Below are 22094 nucleotides of genomic sequence, written 5' to 3' on the forward strand. Positions count from 1 at the left end.
CCCCGCCCTTCCCACCTTTCTGTGGTCTTTGCACACATGTTTCTACTGCTGTGTAACATTTACCCCTAAGACATAAGTCTGGAGCAGGCATATTTGCTTTTGCTCAGCTTCGGGCTTGGCCGCCACCATTGCCTGTGTGGCATAATCACAAAGCCGATTTGAGGTAAGTGCAATGCTTGCTGCCCTCACTGTGATAACTTATGGGTAAAAATGTTAAAGGGGAAGTGGCTCCAGCAGCAGGGAAAGCACAACCCCCTGTCACCAGCATAGGCGTAGCCAGGATTGGGGCGGGGGACAGGCCTTTTGTTAGGGGGGCAGAACCTCGGTTAGCCATGTATTTTTACTCATTTTTATTGATTGGGGGCAGCTACCCCTCCCTGCCCCCCCTTGGCTATGCCCATGGTCACCAGCAAGAAGGGGAAACACTTGAATCTAGGTTTACAAGACCTCCTGGAAAAAAGATTTAAAGGGATGGTTTTCATCAAGCAAGGCCTGATGTCAACTGGGTTTCCCATCTCCAAATATTCTTACAATGCAAGGGGTTGGACTAGATGGTTCTCAGGGTCCATTCTAACTCTACAATTCTATACCATGCTCTGCTGTCCTACCATGGTCCTATTGACCACCTGCCAAGAGTTCATATAGGAAGAAAGTGGTTAGGGTTTGAAGAGGCGCTCTCTCTCTCTCTCACTCACTCACACACACACACACACACAGAGAGAGAGAGAGAGAGGGGGGGGAGAGATCTTACACTTTAGGAATGTTTGTAACATACTAGTGAGACTGAAAAGACATCATAGTATGAATTGCATCATAGTAGGGCATCCTAGCAACCAGTAGGTTGCTAGGGTGAAAAAAAAAAGCCAGTCTTTCCTAGCAGCAAGGTTTGCTTCCTGCAGGGTGCAGGATCTGTGTGGCTCTGCCCAATGGTTAGAAGCTGAGCAACAGAACTGCACAGAATCTTGTCTGTGCTGTGCAGCAGCTAAATCAAACTGGAAAGATCGACCTACAGGGCAGGCAAGCAAATATTCATTGTCTCTCGCCCTCCCCCTTTTATTCCCGCATTAGGTGCATTTCTGTATAACATTGTGGGTGGGTTGAATTAATTTTTAAGAGAATAAAAGGAAGTTGTGTTGATAATCAGATTTCTCCTTCTTCTGATGTAATTACTGTTTTCTAACCAAATATATGCCCTCTTCTGTACAGTGGAGAGATTGCAGGAAGCGTGTAAAAGGTAACTGCTAAGTTTCTGTAGCTTCTTTCATTCTCAGGTGTAAGATGTGAACAGGTCCTTGAAAGGAAGATTCTTTGTAATCTCTTCCGACATACGGTAAATACTTTGAGGATTGTGTATGAAACAGTAATGCAGTAGCTCATTCATTCATTCATTTGGATTGTATCTTATATTTAGTTAGAGGCATTGTATGATAAATGAATAGGAGCTGACTAGTAAAAATCCACCCCAAAGTTCACCAGACTATGCCATATAATTCCTGTTAGGCGAACAGTTTAGTTGAGTTTCAGTTCCATATTGGCCCTAGTCCCTAAGAAAAAATGTTACAACACAGTGCATAATGGGGTGGACAACACAACTCACAATTTGTAGATAGTTACAATGAGCAATAGCTCAGCCAGCCAAAATTAGTTTTCATTACAGCAGTCACAGATGATAGCAATTTACAAGAAGAGATTCAATAGAAGCAGCATGAGATTTGGATAATGCTAAAGTGTGAGATGCTGACTTAATGAGTAATTCTTTATATCAATTATCTGATCGTTTCAAGATCTGACTGGTTTCCCTTACCCAAAAGCAGTTGGGGAAGAAACATGTTTCTAACCAATATACAGTATAAGCAGAGTATTTTTTTAAATCCAAATGTTACAAGATCCTCAGTTTCTCCCATGTCACAAAAGCATAGGCCAAATCTAGACATAATGTAAAGTTGTGAGCCTGTGCTAGGCTCAGGAGCTGCCTCTTCCTCCTCCTCCTCCAGTGTCTGCTTGCCCTCTCCAACGCCACCACCCTCTGCACCTTGGCCAGAGGGGGGTACCCAGAAGAGGACCACCAGTGATGGCCTAAAGGTCTGGGAGAGGTTCATACAGGATAGCCATGGTGACAAGAAATTGTATCCAGGCAAGAATATTGGGGGGGGGGCTTCAAGAATAAGGTCTGACAGACTGCCTATCCCCCCCTTTGTTTATAATGCTTTGCAACAGCTGTGATGCATATGGCGATGACTGAGCAGGCAGCACCCCGCTTCAGTTGTGCAGCGAGATTAGGCCCAGTGAATAAAAAGAGACCCAACTGCTAAGTAGCCATTTGCAATTCTGTTCTGTCCATAAAGAGGCCGCTCAATTCTTTTTACAGGCTGGTAACTTTTGTGAGCTTCTTTAGAGGCTGTGCCATATTCAGTTGGGTTTTCCTTACCATTTAAAGTGTTCTCATTAACAGGATGGGAGAGAACAAAACAAGTTTGAAGTCTCAGTTTATTTATTCAGTAAGCAGAGTTTAAAGAGCCTGCAGCAAAATACAATCCACCACTGGAAACCCTTGGGGCAAGAGAGAACTAAGGGAGACCTTCCGTGTTTCTATTCAGTAGACAGATTTTTAAAAGGCTGCATGCCCAAAATGACTGGTGAGGGGCATCTATTGGCCCAAAGGTTTTCTTTTGTGTCTTCATTTATTTCAATAGACATATCTGGGTTTTGCAAGTTTTTTTATTGATTACTTGCAAAAACCCTTGAGATGTCGAGTATCCAAAGGAAATGTTTGCAAAAGCCTGGTTGTTTTTAAGCTTGAACACAGAGATGTTAATGCATCCTTACAAATTATCTCCCTCCACAAAGCCATTGTTAGCACTCCTGGGTGGGGTGGGGGTGCAGAACACAGGCACCAGGCTTGTGGGATTTTTTGCCAATAGAGATCCAGCAGGCGCCTTCTGGGTCAAATTTTAAATGCCTACTGAAAACTTTTTTATTCTGCCAGGCAATTAAGAATGTATCTTTCCACAATGGTTAATTGAGGTCTGTTTTTAACTTTTGAATACATGATTTGTTATTGTATGTTTATTGCTGTAAATCGCTTTGATATTTCTTCTTCTTCTGATGTAGCAGTATATAACTGTTTTAGAAATAAATACAGTTACTTGACCTCTTCTCCTTCCCCCACGACCTCAGTGTGACTAACAGAATCAGGGTGTGTGTGATTTAGATCAGACAAATGATGCTGTGGAAGGTTAAAAACCTCTTCCCTAGCAGAGCCCGTCCAGTCAATGTCACCTTCCCCAAACTGCTTTAAAATAAAATGAAAAGTCAGGAGATTGCTTCATATAATTTATGTGTCATAATTTGTTTGTGCTTCCTTGCCCTGTGTGGTATATGGTATTTGGATGGAGATATATATATATATATATATATGACGAGTGAGACCTCGTCGAAACGTCGCACAAACACCCCGACTCTTACACGGGAAGACACCCGAAGACACCAAAACCTGCATTCCTGTACCCGTGAAAATCTACGAAAGCAAATATATATATATATATATATATATATATATATATATATATATATATATATATGGATTCTGGGACACGGGTGGCGCTGTGGTCTAAACCACTGAGCCTTGGGATTGCTGATCAGAAGGTTGGTGGTTCGAATCCCCACGATGGGGTGAGCTCCCGTTGCTCGGTCCCAGCTCCTGCTAACCTAGCAGTTTGAAAGCACGTCAAAGTGCAAGTAGATAAATAGGCACCACTCAAGCAGGAAGGTAAACGGCATTTCTGTGCGCTGCTCTGGTTTCGCCAGAAGCAGCTTAGTCATGCTGGCCACATGACCCGGAAAAACTGTCTGCGGACAAACGTCAGCTCCCTCGGCCAGTAAAGCGAGATGAGCGCTGCAACCCCAGAGTCGTTTGCGACTTGACTTAACTGTCAGGGGTCCTTTACCTTTTTATATATGGATTCTACTAATTTCATGCATGAGATCAAAAGGGCTTCTAGCATACTGCAGTCCTGAATCACCAAATGTCTTGGAATTCAGGTCATCTCAAAGGGTTTGCCACATGTCAAAGTAGTTTGTGGTGAAGTTGATGGACGTTAAATGGAATGTTGGAGAGAGCCAATCAGTGCTGGAGCAGCCTGTTAGGACTGGACTTCAGCTTCTAGGTGCAAAAGCTACATAAAGCTTCAAAACTGAAAACAAAAACCACCTCGTGCCTTCCTTTTTCTTCTTTTTGCTTTATAAAATATATTTGGCCTTTTATTAATTTAGTTTCAATACTGCTTTGGCACACAACATGTTTTATAATTCTCTACAGTTCTCTATAAATATGTATCCAGTCACCTGTAGTTATATTTTCTTTTTAATTCCATTCTGGTCTAATGAAATGAGCACCTGAAAAGGAGACCTATGTTTCCTTTGTGTATAAAAATGGCAATGTTTTGGTGGGCAAATGATTTTATTTTTTAGAGCTGTTGCATCTCCTCCTCTTGCCTCCCCTTGCTGCTGCTGGCTCCCTAAAAAAAACCATCAAGGAGTCTCTGGCCCCCATGCGTCATTGGTAAGGGGTGAGCTTTTCCCTTAAGCCAGCCATTTTCAGGGTGCACCTTTTTTCTTCCATATGGAAAGCACAGAAGACATCACTGATTCCCTTGCTGTGCATTGGTTCGGGGGACAGAGAAAGACTATCCCTCCAAAAATGGCCTGGGGGAGGAAACCCATCCTCTGCTGAGGACCCTTTTGTCCCAAAAGCCCATGACAAGGGTGAGCTTTTTTGGGGGGTGTACCCTTTGCTTCCCCCACATGCATGTCAGTGGACACAGGACTGCTATTTTGATTTTTACCCAAACTATACCTGTAAACATGGCATCATGGGAAAAGCAAAAGGAAGCCACTGAAATTGTTTCACTCCACCAATTTCCCTTGAAACAATTTTGTACACCCCCGCAAAAAAACAAAAACAAAATGAAGCCCCACTCTCAAACCAGCGATGGGGGGAGAAGGTGTCATTTCAAGCAGATCTAAGTATATATTTTATCTATCTGTCAAAATGCTATAACCTAAGATAGGATTATTTTCTGTCTCTTTTGTGGGCATTTATCTGATTGTTAGTACTATCTTGCATCCTACATAGTGCACTTAGTGGATATTTGGAATGTAATAGAAGCATTGCGGGAAAATTCATTGAACAACCTGGATCCAAACATAGAACTGAATGTGGCTCGAATTGAAGCTGTCCTGTCCACGGTTTTTTACCAACTGAACAAACGCATGCCAACTACCCACCAGATCAACGTAGAGCAATCCATCAGCTTGCTACTCAACTTCCTGCTGGCAGCTTTTGATCCGTAAGTTTTCCTTCTAATATTTATTTTAATCTTTACACAGAAAAATAGTACCAAAGTGAAAAATCGGTTTGACCTTGTCCTTGGACAAAGTGAAATTCCCGAATTACTGTTGTTGTTCAGAACTTTCTTAATTATGACTATAAAGGCTATATGTTACACATGTAGATGTGTGCAATATTACCTTGTTGCCTCAGGGATTGGAGAAGTGGGAGTAGGAGGGAATGCTTAAATCTTTCCCTCCCCACCATTGTCTGCTCTCTCTCTCTCTCTCACTCACACACACACACACACACACACACACACACACACACACAGCTTTACCAAAAGGGCCATGGCAGTAATGTGCATGTAACGTCGAGTTTGGCCCCAAGCAGAACACTTCAAAATGCAAAATTGTTCCATTCTTTGGGTATTATTATTGCTGGTGGAAACATCTGCAGCAGTGTTTATTCTGTAGCAGTGGCATGGGGTTAGTGGCTTATTGTTTGAAGGAAACTCTTTTTGCTGCAAGCTTAGGCAGCTGTGAGCAATTTCCCCCTTTTCCTTGTTAATGTAGCAAACTGTGAGATTCCAACAGAAAAAAATGGCAATAGAATTCATATTATTACTACAGCCTGAAACCTTGCATTTGAAGGCCTAGGGGAGGTGGAGACAACCAAACAAATGTGAATTTATGGGAAAGAGACATCCCTAATGTCATGTTACAGATGAGCGTTCTGTGTATATATGTAAATTACGGTAATTGAGCATAGGATCCATCAGCATGTTATTGGCATTCTTAAAAGCATCTGAATAGCCTGAAATTACAAACTGGATTGACTGGGATCAGCTTTGTGCTTCGACAGGTGCAAATTATCTATTACCTCATTACTGTTTTCTATTATGAAAATGCACTGGTTGGAAATCCACACTATTAAAGTACCATTAAAATAAGTTGCCTTGTGTTCCCGCTTGCCTACCCACCCCCCTCTTGCCCTTCTCCCCAGCACACACTTGATGGAGTTCTTGCTTGGCATTGTGTACCTTCCAGAGTCAGATCAACTGGTACAGCTTAGTCACCATGGCAACACCTGGGGTGAGGTGGGAGGGAGCAACCGTTCCACATGACAAAGTAGCAGAGGCACTGTGTGCCTGTATCCAGCCAGCTCTCCTGCCCTCTCCAAGGAGAAATTGTCAGTAGACTGTGAAACTGTGGCCTTCAGTGTTTGGAAAAGATTCCACAACAAGGCGGAAGCTCTTTTAAAAAAAGAAGTAACAGTAAACCCTGAATTCTTGACTCTTCACAAGAACAGGGAAGAAACCAACTGAGATTGCCTGGGCACATGTTTTGCTGCCCACTGCCTGTAAGCCTCCCTCCCTCCCTCCCAACAAAACCATCACTGTGAAAATGAGATCATTCGTAATACCCATTTTGTTTCTGGAGTTTAGCACTGCAAGGCTTTGAAGATGCATACAAAACACCATCCCACAAAGGAAGGAATGAAAAAGTATTGCTTTTGTAAATGATGGGGTGATCTATGTTAACACAGTACTGCTCTCACATAGAATGTGCTCAACAACTATTCTATACACTTTTGGTAGCTAGGTAATTGTAGGACCTGGAGTATATCCAAAAATGCAAATTGTTCTAAAATAGCAACTGCTTTCATTTCAAGTACTGTAAATCAGAGCTGTCCTCACTATGCTGACATAGTGCTTGGAATTTGTGATTGAATTAATACAGGGGTAATCAGAAATCCTAAATGTGAGCCTCAATGAGCCATATAGCCTGTTAGGATGGATGAAGAATCCCAGGAGTTCTGGGCAGGAAATGCATTTTATTAATGTCGCCTGGTGTGGCAAAATATTAAAGACCCAGTCAAGTGGAATGACCATAGAAATGTTAACAGAGTTTCCATTTTTGTTGCTTCTTAAGATGCAGCTTAGCAATTTTGGACTGTAGGTTTGAGTTATATTAACACTGCAGGCCTATCTACTCATGCTTAGGCCCCACTGAGTTCAATGGGGCTTCTTCCCAGGGAATTACGTATAGCAAAGCAGCTCCCTTAGCTAAATATGACTCCCTGTGTTATCTGCATCTGGATGCCTTCGTCTGCAACAAAGCATGTCTTCTCTATATTGGTCTCTACAGCCACAGCAGACACTGTAACTCTCCAATGGTTTGACTTTACCCCCAAATGCGCACTCCTCCATTGTCTCCCAAGACAGATGGATGCCAATAACAGCAGTGAGAGCAGGAAACACTGGTCTCACCGTGAATTGGCTTCATAGATCTACTTAATTATATGACATTGTAATGTCATCATGTTAATTATATTATCCCAATAGGCTGCCAGCAAATTAGTAGTGGCCGCCATTTTATCCAGAGCAATCAGAGTGAGCAATCCTAACAAGTTGTAAGGCGATATCCAAGTGTATTTTGCTGCAAGCCAGGATGGAAATCTTTTAGACAAACTGTACTCAGAATTGCAGGGAACTCATTTGGAAATACATTTGGTGAAGGCCCACAAATCATAGGTGTGTGTAAGGAAGGCTTTTCCGAGGTCAGAGTATAGGGTCTTTGATGTCTACCAAGAGGTGCAAATGAAGGCATTTTCTTCTGATCACATCTAGTTTGGTTCCCTGACGCAGCTTGTCACTCAGTTCTTTTTCTCAGCAATCACAGCAATTGCATGTGCAGAGAGACAGGGATTTCTTCTTGCTTCCTTTAAAACCAGACTCCTTATTTTTGCCCTGAAATATATTAAACTGTTTTATAAATGGGACAGGGCAACATTAAGTAATACTAGGGAGTGGGGAGGCCACCTGCTCATCTTTTTTGCTACTGGTTACAACCCACTTACAGCTTTGATTATCTGCTGCATTCATGCTATTAAAACACACACACACACACACACACACACACACACACACCTCTTCCAATGTTCATGGCACACACGCTCTGCTCAGTAAAATACATTTTTCAGAATATATTATCAGAATAGCAGAAATAAAATACAAATAAAAGGGGGGGAGCTCATGCTTCATTATTTTTAAACTTTCACCTACTCTTATGGAGAATAATACAGCTTATTTCCAAAGGGAAATCTAGGTGAGGTTTTGTTAAATCAGCTTGGAAGTGCTATTGGCTCTGATAGAGTATGCAAAAGCATGCACAGGGTTTTAGTCATATGCTATAGATTATGTTTTGTGATAGCCTCTAGCTAATATGGTATAGCGTAGTACTATTGGCATTGGACAGCTGGAGTACCCTATGGCCTCAGGTCTTTTACTGATGTTTCATATGTGTTAGAGGCAGGAGAGCAAAGGGCAGTTCCCTACCTCCTCACTTTTGCAGACAAGTACAGCGTGAAAGAGAATTACAAGGGGATTCTCAGCCCTTTATTCTGTTCGCTTCATAAGTCCTTCTGATGCCTTTACAACAGCCCATGGCCAGTACAGAGGAATGCTGCCCATTCATGTAATAAGCACAAGTTTTCTGTACATCTCTTATGATTGTTAAAGTCAGTGTGATCATGTTTTGACAAGTGAAGTTGTTGATCAGTCTACTACCCAACTGTATATACAATTGTTGGCTGGATGATCACCACAATACATTTCTCTGATGGCACAGTTGGTTCTTTGAGTGTTGTTCATTCTTGTAGAGAACTGAGTAACATTTAAATAGAAATATTTTCTCCATCTCTACAAGTAACGCAGTTGACTTCTTCATTTATTTTCTGCCGTTGTGCCCTGCTCCACTAGCGCATGGGCTTGCGGGAGTGGTTTAGTGCAGGGATGTCAAAAACGCCAGAGTGATTCATTCTAATGCTTATAAGAAATTGTAAACTCACAGCAGAGCCAGCAGAGCCACACTGCCTTGGCAGATGCAGGGCAAACACTGCAACAGTGGGAAGTCCACACCCAAGCAAATGTTTAAGCATTCTTTCTACACAAAGCAGCCTACTTCAGTTTGGCCCATCAATTCACCTGACCGGTGAGGCCATAGATGGCTACTATCCAAAGCTTACAGATAGCTCTTCTCTCTGGGCCAAGAGCCCAGCATCCCAGGGTCTACAGATAAGCACAGCATCAAAGCAAGCCAATTAGTATATACGAAAGCAAGTGAATATAAACATATATGAGCTGTTGCAAGCTCCTTCTTGCAACAACTACCAATTCGTTTTGGAGTTATCTTGACTATCAAGATGGCATTTTAGGCCTTCTGGAACATTTCACCTTTAGTTTCAACACACTCTGAAGCTTTTCTCCCCGTTTATGACTTCACAACAATGATCCCTTCACTGAGCATCTTCACCAGCAGCTGTCACAAGGCAGAATACTTGCTCTTAAGCAGCCATATTTTACTCATGAAAACTTTAAAAACTACTACGATAAAGGAGTTTCATTGTACAACAGAGCTGCTTTGATAATTGCCAGACCCTAGGGGCACCTAAATGCCAAGGTGCCCATTTATCTCACCTAGTCACAAGCCATGTCAATACATATTTTCATGGGGAAATTGAATTTACGCTGAGTCTAGGTAGAGATGTATGAATATAAATGACTCAGATGAAATACGGTGTCCAAATCTATCAAGTCAAACTGCAATATTTTTTTTAAAAAATGGAAAATATTCCTTTCACACCTTCTCTTCTCAGAAGTATTCAGCTATGGAAAATGCTATTCCATTTGGGATACAGAGAAAACTTACTTATCTGCTATTCACAATTCATCCACTTACTGAAGAAGGAACCATTAAATTTGTACAATTGCCATAGGTCACACGTAAAAAAAAAAATAATCCATTGACTTCAAACAATAAAGTTGTTTCTCCCTACCATTACCATTACATTTTTAAAAAGTGCCACAAGGTGGAGGGAACCCTGATTCATATGTGGTGTTCATGTAAATATGCTAGAGAGTATTGAGAAACGATTCACACAGAATTAAAAAAGATTCTAAAACTCACATTTCCCAAAAGACTGGAGGCCTTTCTGTTAGGGATAATAGGTGACGACATTCCAAAAAAGGCACTCAATATCTTTTTGTACATGACTGCTGCAGCTAGAATAGTATATGCGAAAAATTGGAAAGAAGAGATAACCCACGAAGGAAATTTGGCAGAACAAATTGATAGAATTAGTACCATGACCACAAAACTAAGAAATAAGGTAAGTTAAAGAGAAGAGTGGAGGTGTTTTGGAGATTATCTTAGAGGGTACAATATACAATTTAACCTACAAGTAGGAGTTAATATATGAGCAGCAGATAACATCAAAAAAGGGAGACTTGAGATGATAATGGGTGAAATATCAGGATATGCCGCTGATTTCCCTAGAATGCAACAGAGAGATGAATTGGGAAGTCTTAGGAAAAGAGATGGATACTGTACGATGTGTGTATAGAAGCTGTTAAAATTGCATAAATAAAAAGTTTTTTGGGGGTGGGGGTTAAGTGAAAGCTATTAACTTCTTGATCACCCAGATCAAAAACCCTTCCGGGCTCCTGACACACACCCAGAATGGGGGGGGGGAGTACATTAGGTATACTTATATTCTCTCCATTGGGATTAATATGAGGGAAAATCTTCAGGGAACACACACAACTGCCCAGGAAAAGAAGGGGGGGTGGGGAAACAGAGAAATGCTGCCTAGAGCCTTCTTCCCTGCCAGAGCCTGAGCAGACTAGATTGGGCAACGTTTCGTGTTCTGGTTTTGATGGAATTTAGTGTGGTGCATATAATTGTTATATTTGATTCATTTCTCCAGCTTTATCTTTTTAAACTGTTTTTACCGCACAACACTCAGATAACCACTGTTCAAATCAGAACTACAATAAATAGCTTGTTTTCTCTTGTATTCTTTTTAAAAGTTTTATGGTTGTTTACAAAATTTTAATTTCCAAGCATAAGAATATTTGTATGGCATAATTCAACAGCAGTGCAAAAATATTGCCATATTGATGTCATCATATTTGTTTTCTTGTTTCTGTACAGAGAAGGACATGGAAAAATGTCTGTCTTTGCTGTCAAAATGGCCTTGGCAACACTTTGTGGAGGAAAGATCATGGACAAATTGAGATGTAAGTCTTTGTCCTCTATTGTTTATATTTTATTAATGTTGTTCCTTTCCTTTCAATATGGAATAGAACCGGAATTTGGTTTAGATAAGAGTGATATGAATCAAGACCCAAAGAGCTACTCTACTAAACAAAAGACCCAAAGAGCTACTCTACTAAACAATGCAGAGTACAAAGTCCCCCAGCAATAAAACTGCTAGCACATTTGCAAAGCTAAGCAGGGTCCAGTACGGTTTCAAATTAGATGGGAGACTGTGCTGAGATTCCTGCATTGTAGGGGATTGGACTAGATGACCCTTGGGATGAGAGCCAGTGTGGTGTAGTGGTTAAGAGCAGTAGACTTGTAATCTGGTGAACCGGGTTCGCAGCTCCGCTCCTCCGCATGCAGCTGCTGGGTGACCTTGGGCTAGTCACACTTCTCTGAAGTCTCTCAGCCCCACTCACCTCACAGAGTGTTTGTTGTGGGGGAGGAAGGGAATGGAGAATGTTGGCCGCTTTGAGACTCCTTAGGATAGTGATAAAGTGGGATATCAAATACAAACTCTTCTTCTTGTGGTCCCTTCCAGTTCCACGGTTCTTTGATTCTATTATACTAAAACAACAGGACACCACTGAATTGGCAGCCAGGCCCAAGTTTGAAAAGAACGAACTGTTTTCTGCTACAAGCAGTTTTCTGTTTAAGTTTTGCATAGTCAACATCTGTAAAGCATTTAACAATTTTAAAGAATTGCTCTTTGACTCAGAAAGCAAGAGCAGAAAAGCAGTTAGCAAAATCTTTGGGAAACATGCATATGTATTAGAAAGATTGATCAATTAAAGCTTCTTTAATCAGGTTGCAGCCCTAGTTAAAACCAATATGGATTAAATTAATCCATTCATAGATCCAAACACATAACACACAAGAGGAACAGACACAACTTTATTGTCTGAAGTGAAATCACCCTTTATAATGCATTGAATATTTTAAAGCGCACACACAAATACCCAGTTCTCCAATAATCCAAATCAAGGATGACTACCTGTGGCCCTCCAGCTGTTGTAGGACATCAACTCTCATGAGTCCCAGCTGGCATGACCAGAGGTTAGGGATGATGGGAACTGGAGTCCAACCATTTCTGGTAGGCCACAGGTTAACCACCCATATCTAGATACTCAGTTCCCAGATCATGGACCTCCTCTCCCCATTTGAACCAAACCAGACCCTGTGATAGTAATCTGAGGTTCTTCTTCGTGTTCCTCCTCCACAAGAGATTCAGAGGGTGGCAACACGAGAATGGGCTCCCTATTTGTGGAATGCTCTCCCTAGGGAGGCTGGCTGGCACCTTACATAACTTGAGGTCCCAGGTGAGAACATTCCTCTTCACACAGGCCTTTTAAGTGTGTTGAGGGGAAGGTTATTGTTTTGTTATGTATTTTGTATTTTTATACTGTAAGCTACCTAGTGATCTTCAGATAAAGGGTGGTATATAAATTTAACAAATCATCACCATTATCATTATTTGAAGTAGAAAGTTGCTCCAGGGGCAAGAAGTTTGCATTTTGTACTTTGGATCTCTTTTATTATGCTAAATTACCATTTTTTTCTGATTTGCATCATTTCCCCCCTAAAACTAGAAAAGAATTTTGAGCATTAGAAAAGTGCTTGCTTACTCCCTTTAGTGAGTCCTAACAAAGGTGTATCCCTACTTTTGCAATATAAAAAAGGGGATAACTCTAATTATTATTTTCATTTGAAAAGAAACACTGTTAGATTTGTAACTAGTGGCTTAAACCAAATAAACCATTTCATATTTTCCCTCTTTATTCCATCAGATATTTTCTCAATGATTTCAGACACCAGCGGTGTAATGGTTTATGGTAAATATGACATGTTTCTGCGAGAAGTCCTTAAACTACCCACGGCAGTCTTTGAAGGTCCTTCTTTTGGATACACAGAGCAGTCAGCAAAATCCTGTTTTTCTCAACAGGTAGATAAAAACATTCAGTGCCTCCTTTTCGCCCTTCCCATAATGACATGCAGTGACAAAATGTTATGTGCTTTTTATTTGTTTATACTGTAGATTGTGTACTACACTTTGGCAATTGTAAACCAGAAGAGAACTGCATTTTGTTTAAGAACCAAATTAGATATGACTTGGAAGATGTGTGAACGATCACCTAATATGATTTGGAAAAAATACTAACAAGATGCTGTAGGGTAGCTATGAATTGGTTCACAGCAGCAGCAGCAGGAGGAGGAGCCCCTGTATTGTTTTCCGAAATGCTCCTACATAAGTATGGATTATGATTAGGGCTCAGCTCTCAGGTGGGCACCATTGGGAGACGTTCATGGTGAGCTCAGCTGCTGGGTGACCTTGGGCCAGTCACACTTCTGTGAAGTCTCTCAGCCCCACTCACCTCACAGAGTGTTTGTTGTGGGGGAGGAAGGGAAAGGAGAATGTTAGCCGCTTTGAGACTCCTGAAGGGGAGTGAAAGGCGGGATATCAAATCCAAACTCTTCTTCTTCTTCTTCTCAGACACATCTTTTTCTAGAAAAATAGCACTGGTTAAGATAACAATGATATTAGATTTATAGACCAATAAACTATTGCCTCCAGTATTATAGAGATGAGCAATATCGGGACTAGGTATGCACTGAGGTTTGGTCCTTTCCAGTTCTACATGGACACAGGACTACGTCCAGCCCATCCTGTTTATGTGCAGATTTAAATGGAAAATCCTTTAAAGTCTTCAAATAATGCCATTTAAAAAAAATACAAGTACTTACAAGATGGTTCCACTGCCCCTGATCTCCCCTACTCCTTTTCAAAAGGCTCCCAAATGGCTGACTGAGATACTCACAGCCTGGATCAACTACCATACAAAGCTTCTTGCCTTTGAATTACAACAGAGCAAATCCCCCTTGTAGCAACATGGACTTGATGCATGGGCGTAGCCAGGAAGAGGCAAGGGGGACAGCTGACCCCCATCAAGTAAAACAATAGAAATACTTAACTAACTGACCAATCACATTGGTTCTGCCCCCCCTAACAAAGTCCTGCCCCCCCCCATAAAAATCCTGGCTACGCCCATGACTTGGTGTCCCTCAGAACTCTTCCTGGGCCATGCCCTTCACTGGCTCTGCTTTACTCCTTCATTGTGTCCTTGACCTCTGATAATGTCTGGGTGGAGAACAGAGAGGGCCATTGAAGTATGTGTAGAAGCTAGCCTACTGTACAGAGATAAATTACATCTGTTGCTTTGCTCACTTTTGCTCCAGATCCTGCCTATCACTTAAAGGTTGCCTCAGATGGTTGCCCGGAAAAGAATGCATCTCGGGCTGAAAAGAGTTCCCTTCCCCTGTTTAAGATATTGAAATGTATCTGCTTAATTATTTCACCCATGCGCGTGTGACCCATGAGGAAAGTAAAATTCCCCTTTCAGCTTCCAATGCTAAATTGTTTCTGCTTTGTTCATGTAAACAGAAAAAAGTCACACTGAATGCTTTTTTGGACACACTCATGTCTGATCCTCCACCACAATGCCTGGTCTGGTTACCACTTCTGCATCGATTGGCAAATGTTGAGAATGGTATGTAGTCAAAGGATGAGTGGCATGTGGAATATCAATGTGGTTCACAGTGATTGTGTTTTCCCCAGGAAAAGGAAGAATGGCTAAGAATGTGGTGCCAATTTCAGTTCCTAATGATAAGGTCGGCTTGTCCCTTGATTTCAATGTGCTCAGACATACTGAACTCAGCATAGTTTCAGGCTGCAAGTTGTAAACCTAGTTAGTGTTGCCCCTCTTGCAAAATCATACACAGCATAAACTGATATGCTTGCTACCTTTAGTATCTCTCCTTCTGCCTTTTCAAGTTGACCACAGTAGATTCTTCACATCCACACTAGTCCTAGGATGGAATTCAACACTGCATTAATACAATTGTTCCTTCAGCACCAGTATTTCTGCTTGCCAGACAGAACAGTCTCCCTTAAGACTCCCTCCATGTGTTATTATGGAGGTTTTCATGACTCCCCAAAGCAGACTTGGGGGAGCAGTGTGGGGAGGAGAGGGGGGAAACCCCACTGAGCTACTGGGAGTCCTTATGCCAGCTTCAGCATTTCACTGGGTTAGTTGAATCCAACCCCTCATTCTTTCTTCCACACTTCCACCTTTTCCTGTTTTGATTTTCTGCTGCTATAAGAGGTTTTCTCTTAGACAGTAGCAGATGCTTGTTTGTCTTCAGAGAAAATTGTGAAGCTTTTAAATTTCAGGAACCTTACGAATAACATTTGCTGTGGAAAATGACTTCAGACACAAACGTAGGTTGCTAAGACCTTTTAGTGGCTTCAGTTTTAACGCTGCGCTGATTGTCGTTTGTTTTGTTTTTAAATCCGTCTCCCCTTGTAGTCTTCCACCCTGTCGAGTGTTCCTACTGCCATAGCGAGAGCATGATGGGATTTCGCTATCGATGCCAGCAGTGTCACAATTACCAGCTCTGTCAAGATTGCTTCTGGAGGGGACATGCCAGTGGTTCCCATAGCAACCAGCACCAAATGAAAGAATACACGTCATGGGTAAGGGAAGGTTCATGAATTGCTGCAGACTGTTTGAACTCCACCAGTCAGAGAAAATCTCAAGGATGGGAGTTGGAACTGACCGAATCGTTTTCCCTTAAAACCACATATAGGAAACTAACTTTGCCAGTTTAGCTAAGCGTCTCTGTAATGGAGAAGCCCCAGTTGTGGTCCTTGTTCCCAGTCAGTTCTGAGATGAAAAATGGGAAGAACTGAACAGTATGGCTATCCTCAGTGTGGATTTGAGCAGTCCAACATGTTAATACTGTTCTGGATGTCAGGAGAGCTGCAGGAAGGTCTTGGAATATAAAACTATTTCCACAGTAAGTTGTTCATTTTTGTAGGACATAGTCAAATATGTTGGCTTTTCTCTCATATTATCTGCTTTATATGATAAGAGATCAATATCTAAAATGGAATCTTAAAAATCTAGATCTAAGAAGAACAATGGAAGATGTTGATTTACCATTCAGTTACTTTATGAAATATGTTTATATAAAGTCAGTAGAAGTGTAGGCATGCTATATATTCATTAACATTCAGCCACCATAGTTTCTTAACCTTTTTCAGACTATCTCTAACAACATGAACTCTATATTGCACTCAGATGAAACATATGTGTGTTCTTGTCTCATTTTGGTAGCTGCCAGTTAGCTACAGAGTCAAGTGTAACATTCTAGTTCTAATAAAAAAAATTCCTTCCAGTAGCACCTTAAAGACCAACTAAGTTAGTTCTTGGTATGAGCTTTCGTGTGCATGCACACTTCTTCAGATACCATTCTAGTTCTAGTTTACAAGGCTGTGAACAGCTTGGAACCAGTTCTCTAAAACAATGCCTCCTTCTGTGTAGACCATCCAGGTCTCCATAATTTGCACTGGTTACCCTGTTAGCATGCCATGGTCCACAGGTATACATCTTACCGTGGGGCAGAGAAGGGTTTTCTCCATGGTGGCTCCTGAGCAGTAAAATTATCTCCTCTTGAAGGTCAGGCAGGCTGCAACCATGGAATGTTTATGTCAACAACTGGAAGTATACCTGTTTACCCAGGCATTTTCCTGACTTATTATTGTTGTTATTATTATTATTAAAAAAATTATACCACCCTTCGTCTGAAGATTACGAGGCAGTTCACAATACCAGTGCCAGGTATTGGTGGTTACTGCAATTTCTATTTTAACTTTGTTTATTGAACTGTTTTTATTTTGTGTGTTTTGTTTTATTTGTTTGTAAACCACATTTTAGCTTCTTTTTAAAATTAAAGGTAGCATATGCATTCTATTATTATTAATATTTAATAAGCTTATTTCTATAAGAGTCCCAGTGTATGGTCCTCTTAAGCCACAACTCAGTTAATATAAATTTCTGGGGCTTAAGCTCATATTAGATGCACATTTGAGTCTATGCAACAGATTATATATATATATAAATAAGTTACATGCTTTTAGATTCACAAAATGTTTAGGGGTATGTGTACCCTTGCGTCCCCCCAGAAAAAAAAGTGCTGAATACAGAGAATATCTTACCTGCGAAAACTGGAAAGGGGGGAATTGCAATAAGGATAATGAAAGCAAACTAAGCAATTGCAGTACAAACAGCATTATATATTAAAGCTGGTGCTTCTGATATTAGAATGATATATAATTCGCAATGATTAAGAAATTAGGGTTGCCATATTTCAAAAAGTTATTAAGAGCTTTTTTTAGGACAAAGTACCGCCTTTTGGAAATGCCCCCCCCCCCCCGGATGTCAATTCCACCTTCGAAATCCTGGTAATGTCCAGTAAAATCCAGATATATGGCAGCCCTAAGTAAATGAAGATAGGTAGTGCACAGTTAGGTAGTGAATCAGGAATATGGAAAATATTATTCTAGTAATGGCCTCTGAACTCGCACTTCTTTGGCATGGATTACCATGTTTTAAGTGTTTTAAGTATTAAGGACTGAGTAAAGTGGGCCTGAATGAAGTATGATTCACCGTAATTATTTTATTTTTCAATCTATATTTTTGTGGGAGGGTCAGGTTTGATTGAGTGTTGTGCTGATGTTTATCACACAGCTTTTTGTACTGATGATGTGTACCTTAGAAACCCAGTTTATGCAAAGGTCTGCACATTTAGAAAACAAACTGTATCTGATCCTGCCTTTGTTCATGGGTAGAAAATTCTGCCTGGGGATCATACACTCAGGTACCTGGTTCCTTTACTGGGGGGGGACTCATTTATACCCTTGATAGGCTACTAAAGGAAGTGTACGTACTCTATACATATCTGTTTGTTGTCCCTAATCCTTTTAGGGCAAACATGGTCTTTTCAGTCATAGAAATGTTTGCTCTCTTTCACTTCTGACTATGTCATCAGCAGCTTTTCAAATGTACTTTTCACCTGGGATTGTGCCAGTGGAGAGATCAGATGCAGGCCTTGGGTCCTCTCTCTCAATCCTCTCGCTGTGGGAGAAAGGAGAAAGATGAACTGGGAGATTGTGCAGCTTCTCTCTCTTTAAAGGATTTTATTTATTTTATTTCTATACCTCTTTATATTTTTAATAAAAAATCTCAAAGCAGTTTACAGCATATTAAATCAATAAAACAATAGCCGGGCGATGTTCCTCCAGCCTCATGAGGATGCAACTCAGGACATAATACGGAGCCACTGAATAATTGGGTCTTGGGGTTGGGGTCGGGGGAGAGATATGCCTTTAACTAGTAGAGCATTGCTTTGTTTCCCCATAGTTCTGTGGTTGCAAAAACAATTTAAACCTTACCTGTCCAAATTACCTTTACCTTCCTTGTTCCTCCCAGAAATCACCTGCTAAGAAGCTAACTAATGCACTTAGCAAGTCTTTAAGCTGTGCTTCCAGCCGTGAACCTTTGCACCCAATGTTCCCTGACCAGCCTGAAAAACCTCTAAACTTGGCTCATATTGTGTAAGTATTTGTGTGCTCTGTAGATAATATCCTTTGTTCTAGGTGACCTACTGTTCATCCTGGTTTGAAGGCAGATGGAGGGAGGCCTCTTCATGTGTTCTCTAGAAATGCTGCTTATTAAACTATCCAATTGTATTATGGATTTAAGCATAACTTACCTTCATGATACTGAAAAGTAACGGGAAACACTGGATTTTTTTTTTCCATTTTTGCTTAGCATCATAGTATAGCATTCTGAAATATTGGTGTGTGTTTTTTAAAATTTCAGTTTAGTGAGTCTTCAGTACACCAGGAGGCTAGAGCTGAATGACTCTGCTCTGTTTTGACCAGTGAAACAGTTAAATATCTAAAAGGTAAAGAAAGGAAAGTAGAAATTGACATGCTCCAATATGGACGCAGATTTCAAATTATTTATCTTACCAGTTCTCTCAAAATTGAGATTTTCTAAAATACATGCCTCAGTTCACACACAGGCAATGGTTTCCTGCAGGAATTACAGTTATGAATTATGAAATCTGATAGCCTGTGTGAGACAAGGTGGAACAAAGGTGCTTTGAATTGTTTCCTTTAACTGTTTCACATAACTATGCCATGATTTTTCCATAACTTAGATATGTATTATGTGGCAGCTGCAATGTGCTCCTTTTAAGAAGTAGGGAAGCACAGTCAAAAATGTAGGAAAGCTACATTTCTACAAACTAAAGAAATTGCCATTTGAAGAAGTAGGAAGTTCATCTCTCAGCAGTCTTTTCAGGGACCCTGTAAGTCAAGGGTGAGAAACCTCTAGTCCTTAGGCCTAATGAGACCCACTAGGCCATTTTGGCTAAGCCCTGCCCACTGGCCCTGCATCTGATATCATATATGACATCAGAGTGGCTGGGCCAATAAAAAAAGCTTTCAGACACTGCTGATCAGATGATTGATGATGTCTGCAAAGCCATTTGCAAAGCACTTTGAAGCTCTGGCTAGCAGCTGATTGTTACTGCTTCAAGAGAGCCCTGCATAGCTGACAGTCAGCTGATAGTTGGGGCTGTCCTAAGGAGTTCTCCATCGGGTGTAAAGCACTAGAGGAAGTGCTTTGAATTCAAAATGCTTTCCCAGAGACTTCAAAGGTCCTTCCTATAACTGTTGATCGGCAGTTACAGCAACGTCCTCTGAACTTGGACAGGTGTCAGTCACCTGCTATCATTAGGAGACCTGATGATTTGACAGGTAGACAGTCCTGCCTACCTGTCAACGTTGGCCCACAGGGATGGGAGAAGTAAGTATCTGGAGTTGAGGAAGATCCTGGTGATATCCAGGAATGCAGAATAAAAACAACCTTGATAAAAGTATTTACATGAAGCACTCCATATGCAGGACTGGATATCTGATTTCTGGGATTGTGGTTATGTAACAGACATGGTAATTCAGCATGTTAGAATCTGGCAAGCTAGAGATCCAACAGCAGCCATATACATTCTAATCACTTTTGCTTCAGATGTACATGCAGAATCTCAATTCATATCTCTGTGTACATAACAACTGGTGTATTTTCCCAGCACCGGTTACTCCAAACTCCTATGATATATATTTTTCACCTCTCTTTGGAAACAGTCTTTACAAAAAATGGTGTTTGGAAATGGCTTTAAAGCAGGGGTAGCCAATGTGGTACCCTCCAAATGTTATTGAACAACAACTTTCAGCATCCTTGACCATTTGTCATGCTTGCTGGGACTGATGGAAGTTGTAGTTCAACAACATCTGAAGGACAACCACATTGACTACTCCTGCCTTAAGGCATGCACAGAGGAGCGTCTGCCACTATAGAGTTGTGAGAGGATAACTTTGTAGCCTCAAAAGCCTGCTCAAAAGCTTAGTTGGCTTAAAAGGAGCAGCATGTATTATAAGTTCTGGACTTCCTTTACTGCTCAGTTCAAAATCAGATCAATAGGAAGTGGGCTTCTGATATTCCAGTGATTTCTTCTCTGAATCCCTAGAGCATCTGAGTGACTTGTAGGTAATTATGTTCCCACAAGCACTTTTAAATTATACATTCATATAGCTGAGTGGGCACAGGGATATATAAACATTCAGATAGTCAGCTGTTTAGATAGGATCATTCTGACAAGGATAATTCCCAGCATATTCAGATAATAATTGTGATTTGCTTAATGGGGTTTGGGTTTTTTTACGGTAACTACTACCACTCCTGTGGTTCTTAAAGTGGTTCAGATCTCCATCACAGAGATTTATTTTTATGTTCTGTGTTCCATTTACCTCAAGTCAAAACTTCCTTCATGTGGCTGTTCATTCTGTATTCACTGTTGCATGTGTTTTGTAGAAAATACAAGGGACATTATATTACATAATGACTGTCTGTGGTTGGCAGCACTGTTGGAAGTCACTTAGCCTGCTTTGACATGAAGACTCTCATGCAGATATTAAATACTGGGCTATGATTATTAACTAAGATCAGTCTAAAGCAATGAGCTGTCATTGGAAGACTGAACAGTGTATTGTTCTCATTATGATGAAGCTGTAATGGAAGCACGCTATTTGTTTAACCTTCCAAAATCATAGAATCATCGATAGTGCTTTTCAAAACAGCATATTACTTGATAATTCCTTTTAAATTAAATTTGCACCTGCTAAGAATATTAGTTTGAAATGCTAGACCCTCTACTTATTCCATTCCTTAGATGTCAAAAATAAAAGGTTGACTACTTAGGTCAGGGATGGAGAACCTGTGGCCCTCAAGATGTTTATGGAGTCTATTTCCCATCAGCCACATCAACTATAGCCAATGATCAGAAGTGATGTGAGACTGCAGTGTTTGGAGGACCACAGGTTCCCCCACCCTGGTTAAATGGAAGCAAGCTACTGAAAAATTGATGAAAGCCAAATGAATCAAGCAGTTATGCTCAAAAGGAAACATTTTTGTGAATAGTTGATGTAATGCTATGGTATATAGCTGAGAGCCATAACGTATTGATGAGAGTTTTGCTATTTAGTTCAGGTTAGTATAGTTAGGTCTTCAGACTTGCCCTTATAGCCTTAAATGAAAATTGCAAATTAGCCAGTACCTTCATGGTTTAAGAAGAAAAGAATAACTGTATGGGGACTTCAAATAAATATGCTACAAATATGTGCATGTTTCCACTTGAAATATCTTTCTGTTCGAAGCAGAGCCTTCATTCCTCCCCACACCTCCAGCTGGGGCCAACAC

At 40.8% G+C, this 22094-nt stretch overlaps 1 protein-coding gene and 1 long non-coding RNA gene across 26 annotated transcripts in view; one reads left to right on the forward strand and one right to left on the reverse strand.

Moving 5' to 3' along the window:
• The window catches only part of DTNA (dystrobrevin alpha), a 199308-nt gene that overhangs the window by 125348 nt on the left and 51866 nt on the right, over positions 1–22094 (forward strand). For 24 of the 25 annotated variants that reach the window (XM_082234780.1, XM_082234769.1, XM_082234787.1 and 21 more), the window contains 6 exons: positions 5135–5348; positions 11326–11411; positions 13221–13375; positions 14873–14978; positions 15798–15964; positions 18762–18886. In XM_082234780.1, coding sequence (XP_082090906.1) covers positions 5135–5348; positions 11326–11411; positions 13221–13375; positions 14873–14978; positions 15798–15964; positions 18762–18886 — 853 coding nt within the window. Of the gene's footprint in view, positions 1–863; positions 1018–5134; positions 5349–11325; positions 11412–13220; positions 13376–14872; positions 14979–15797; positions 15965–18761; positions 18887–22094 lie in introns of those variants that run through there. The other variant, XM_082234779.1, reaches the window with a different exon arrangement.
• The window catches only part of LOC309539080, a 204004-nt gene that overhangs the window by 10312 nt on the left and 171598 nt on the right, over positions 1–22094 (reverse strand). The window lies entirely within an intron of this gene.

Source organism: Podarcis vaucheri, assembly GCF_965113315.1.
Source record: "Podarcis vaucheri genome assembly, chromosome: 8".
Taxonomy (NCBI): Eukaryota; Metazoa; Chordata; class Lepidosauria; order Squamata; family Lacertidae; genus Podarcis; species Podarcis vaucheri.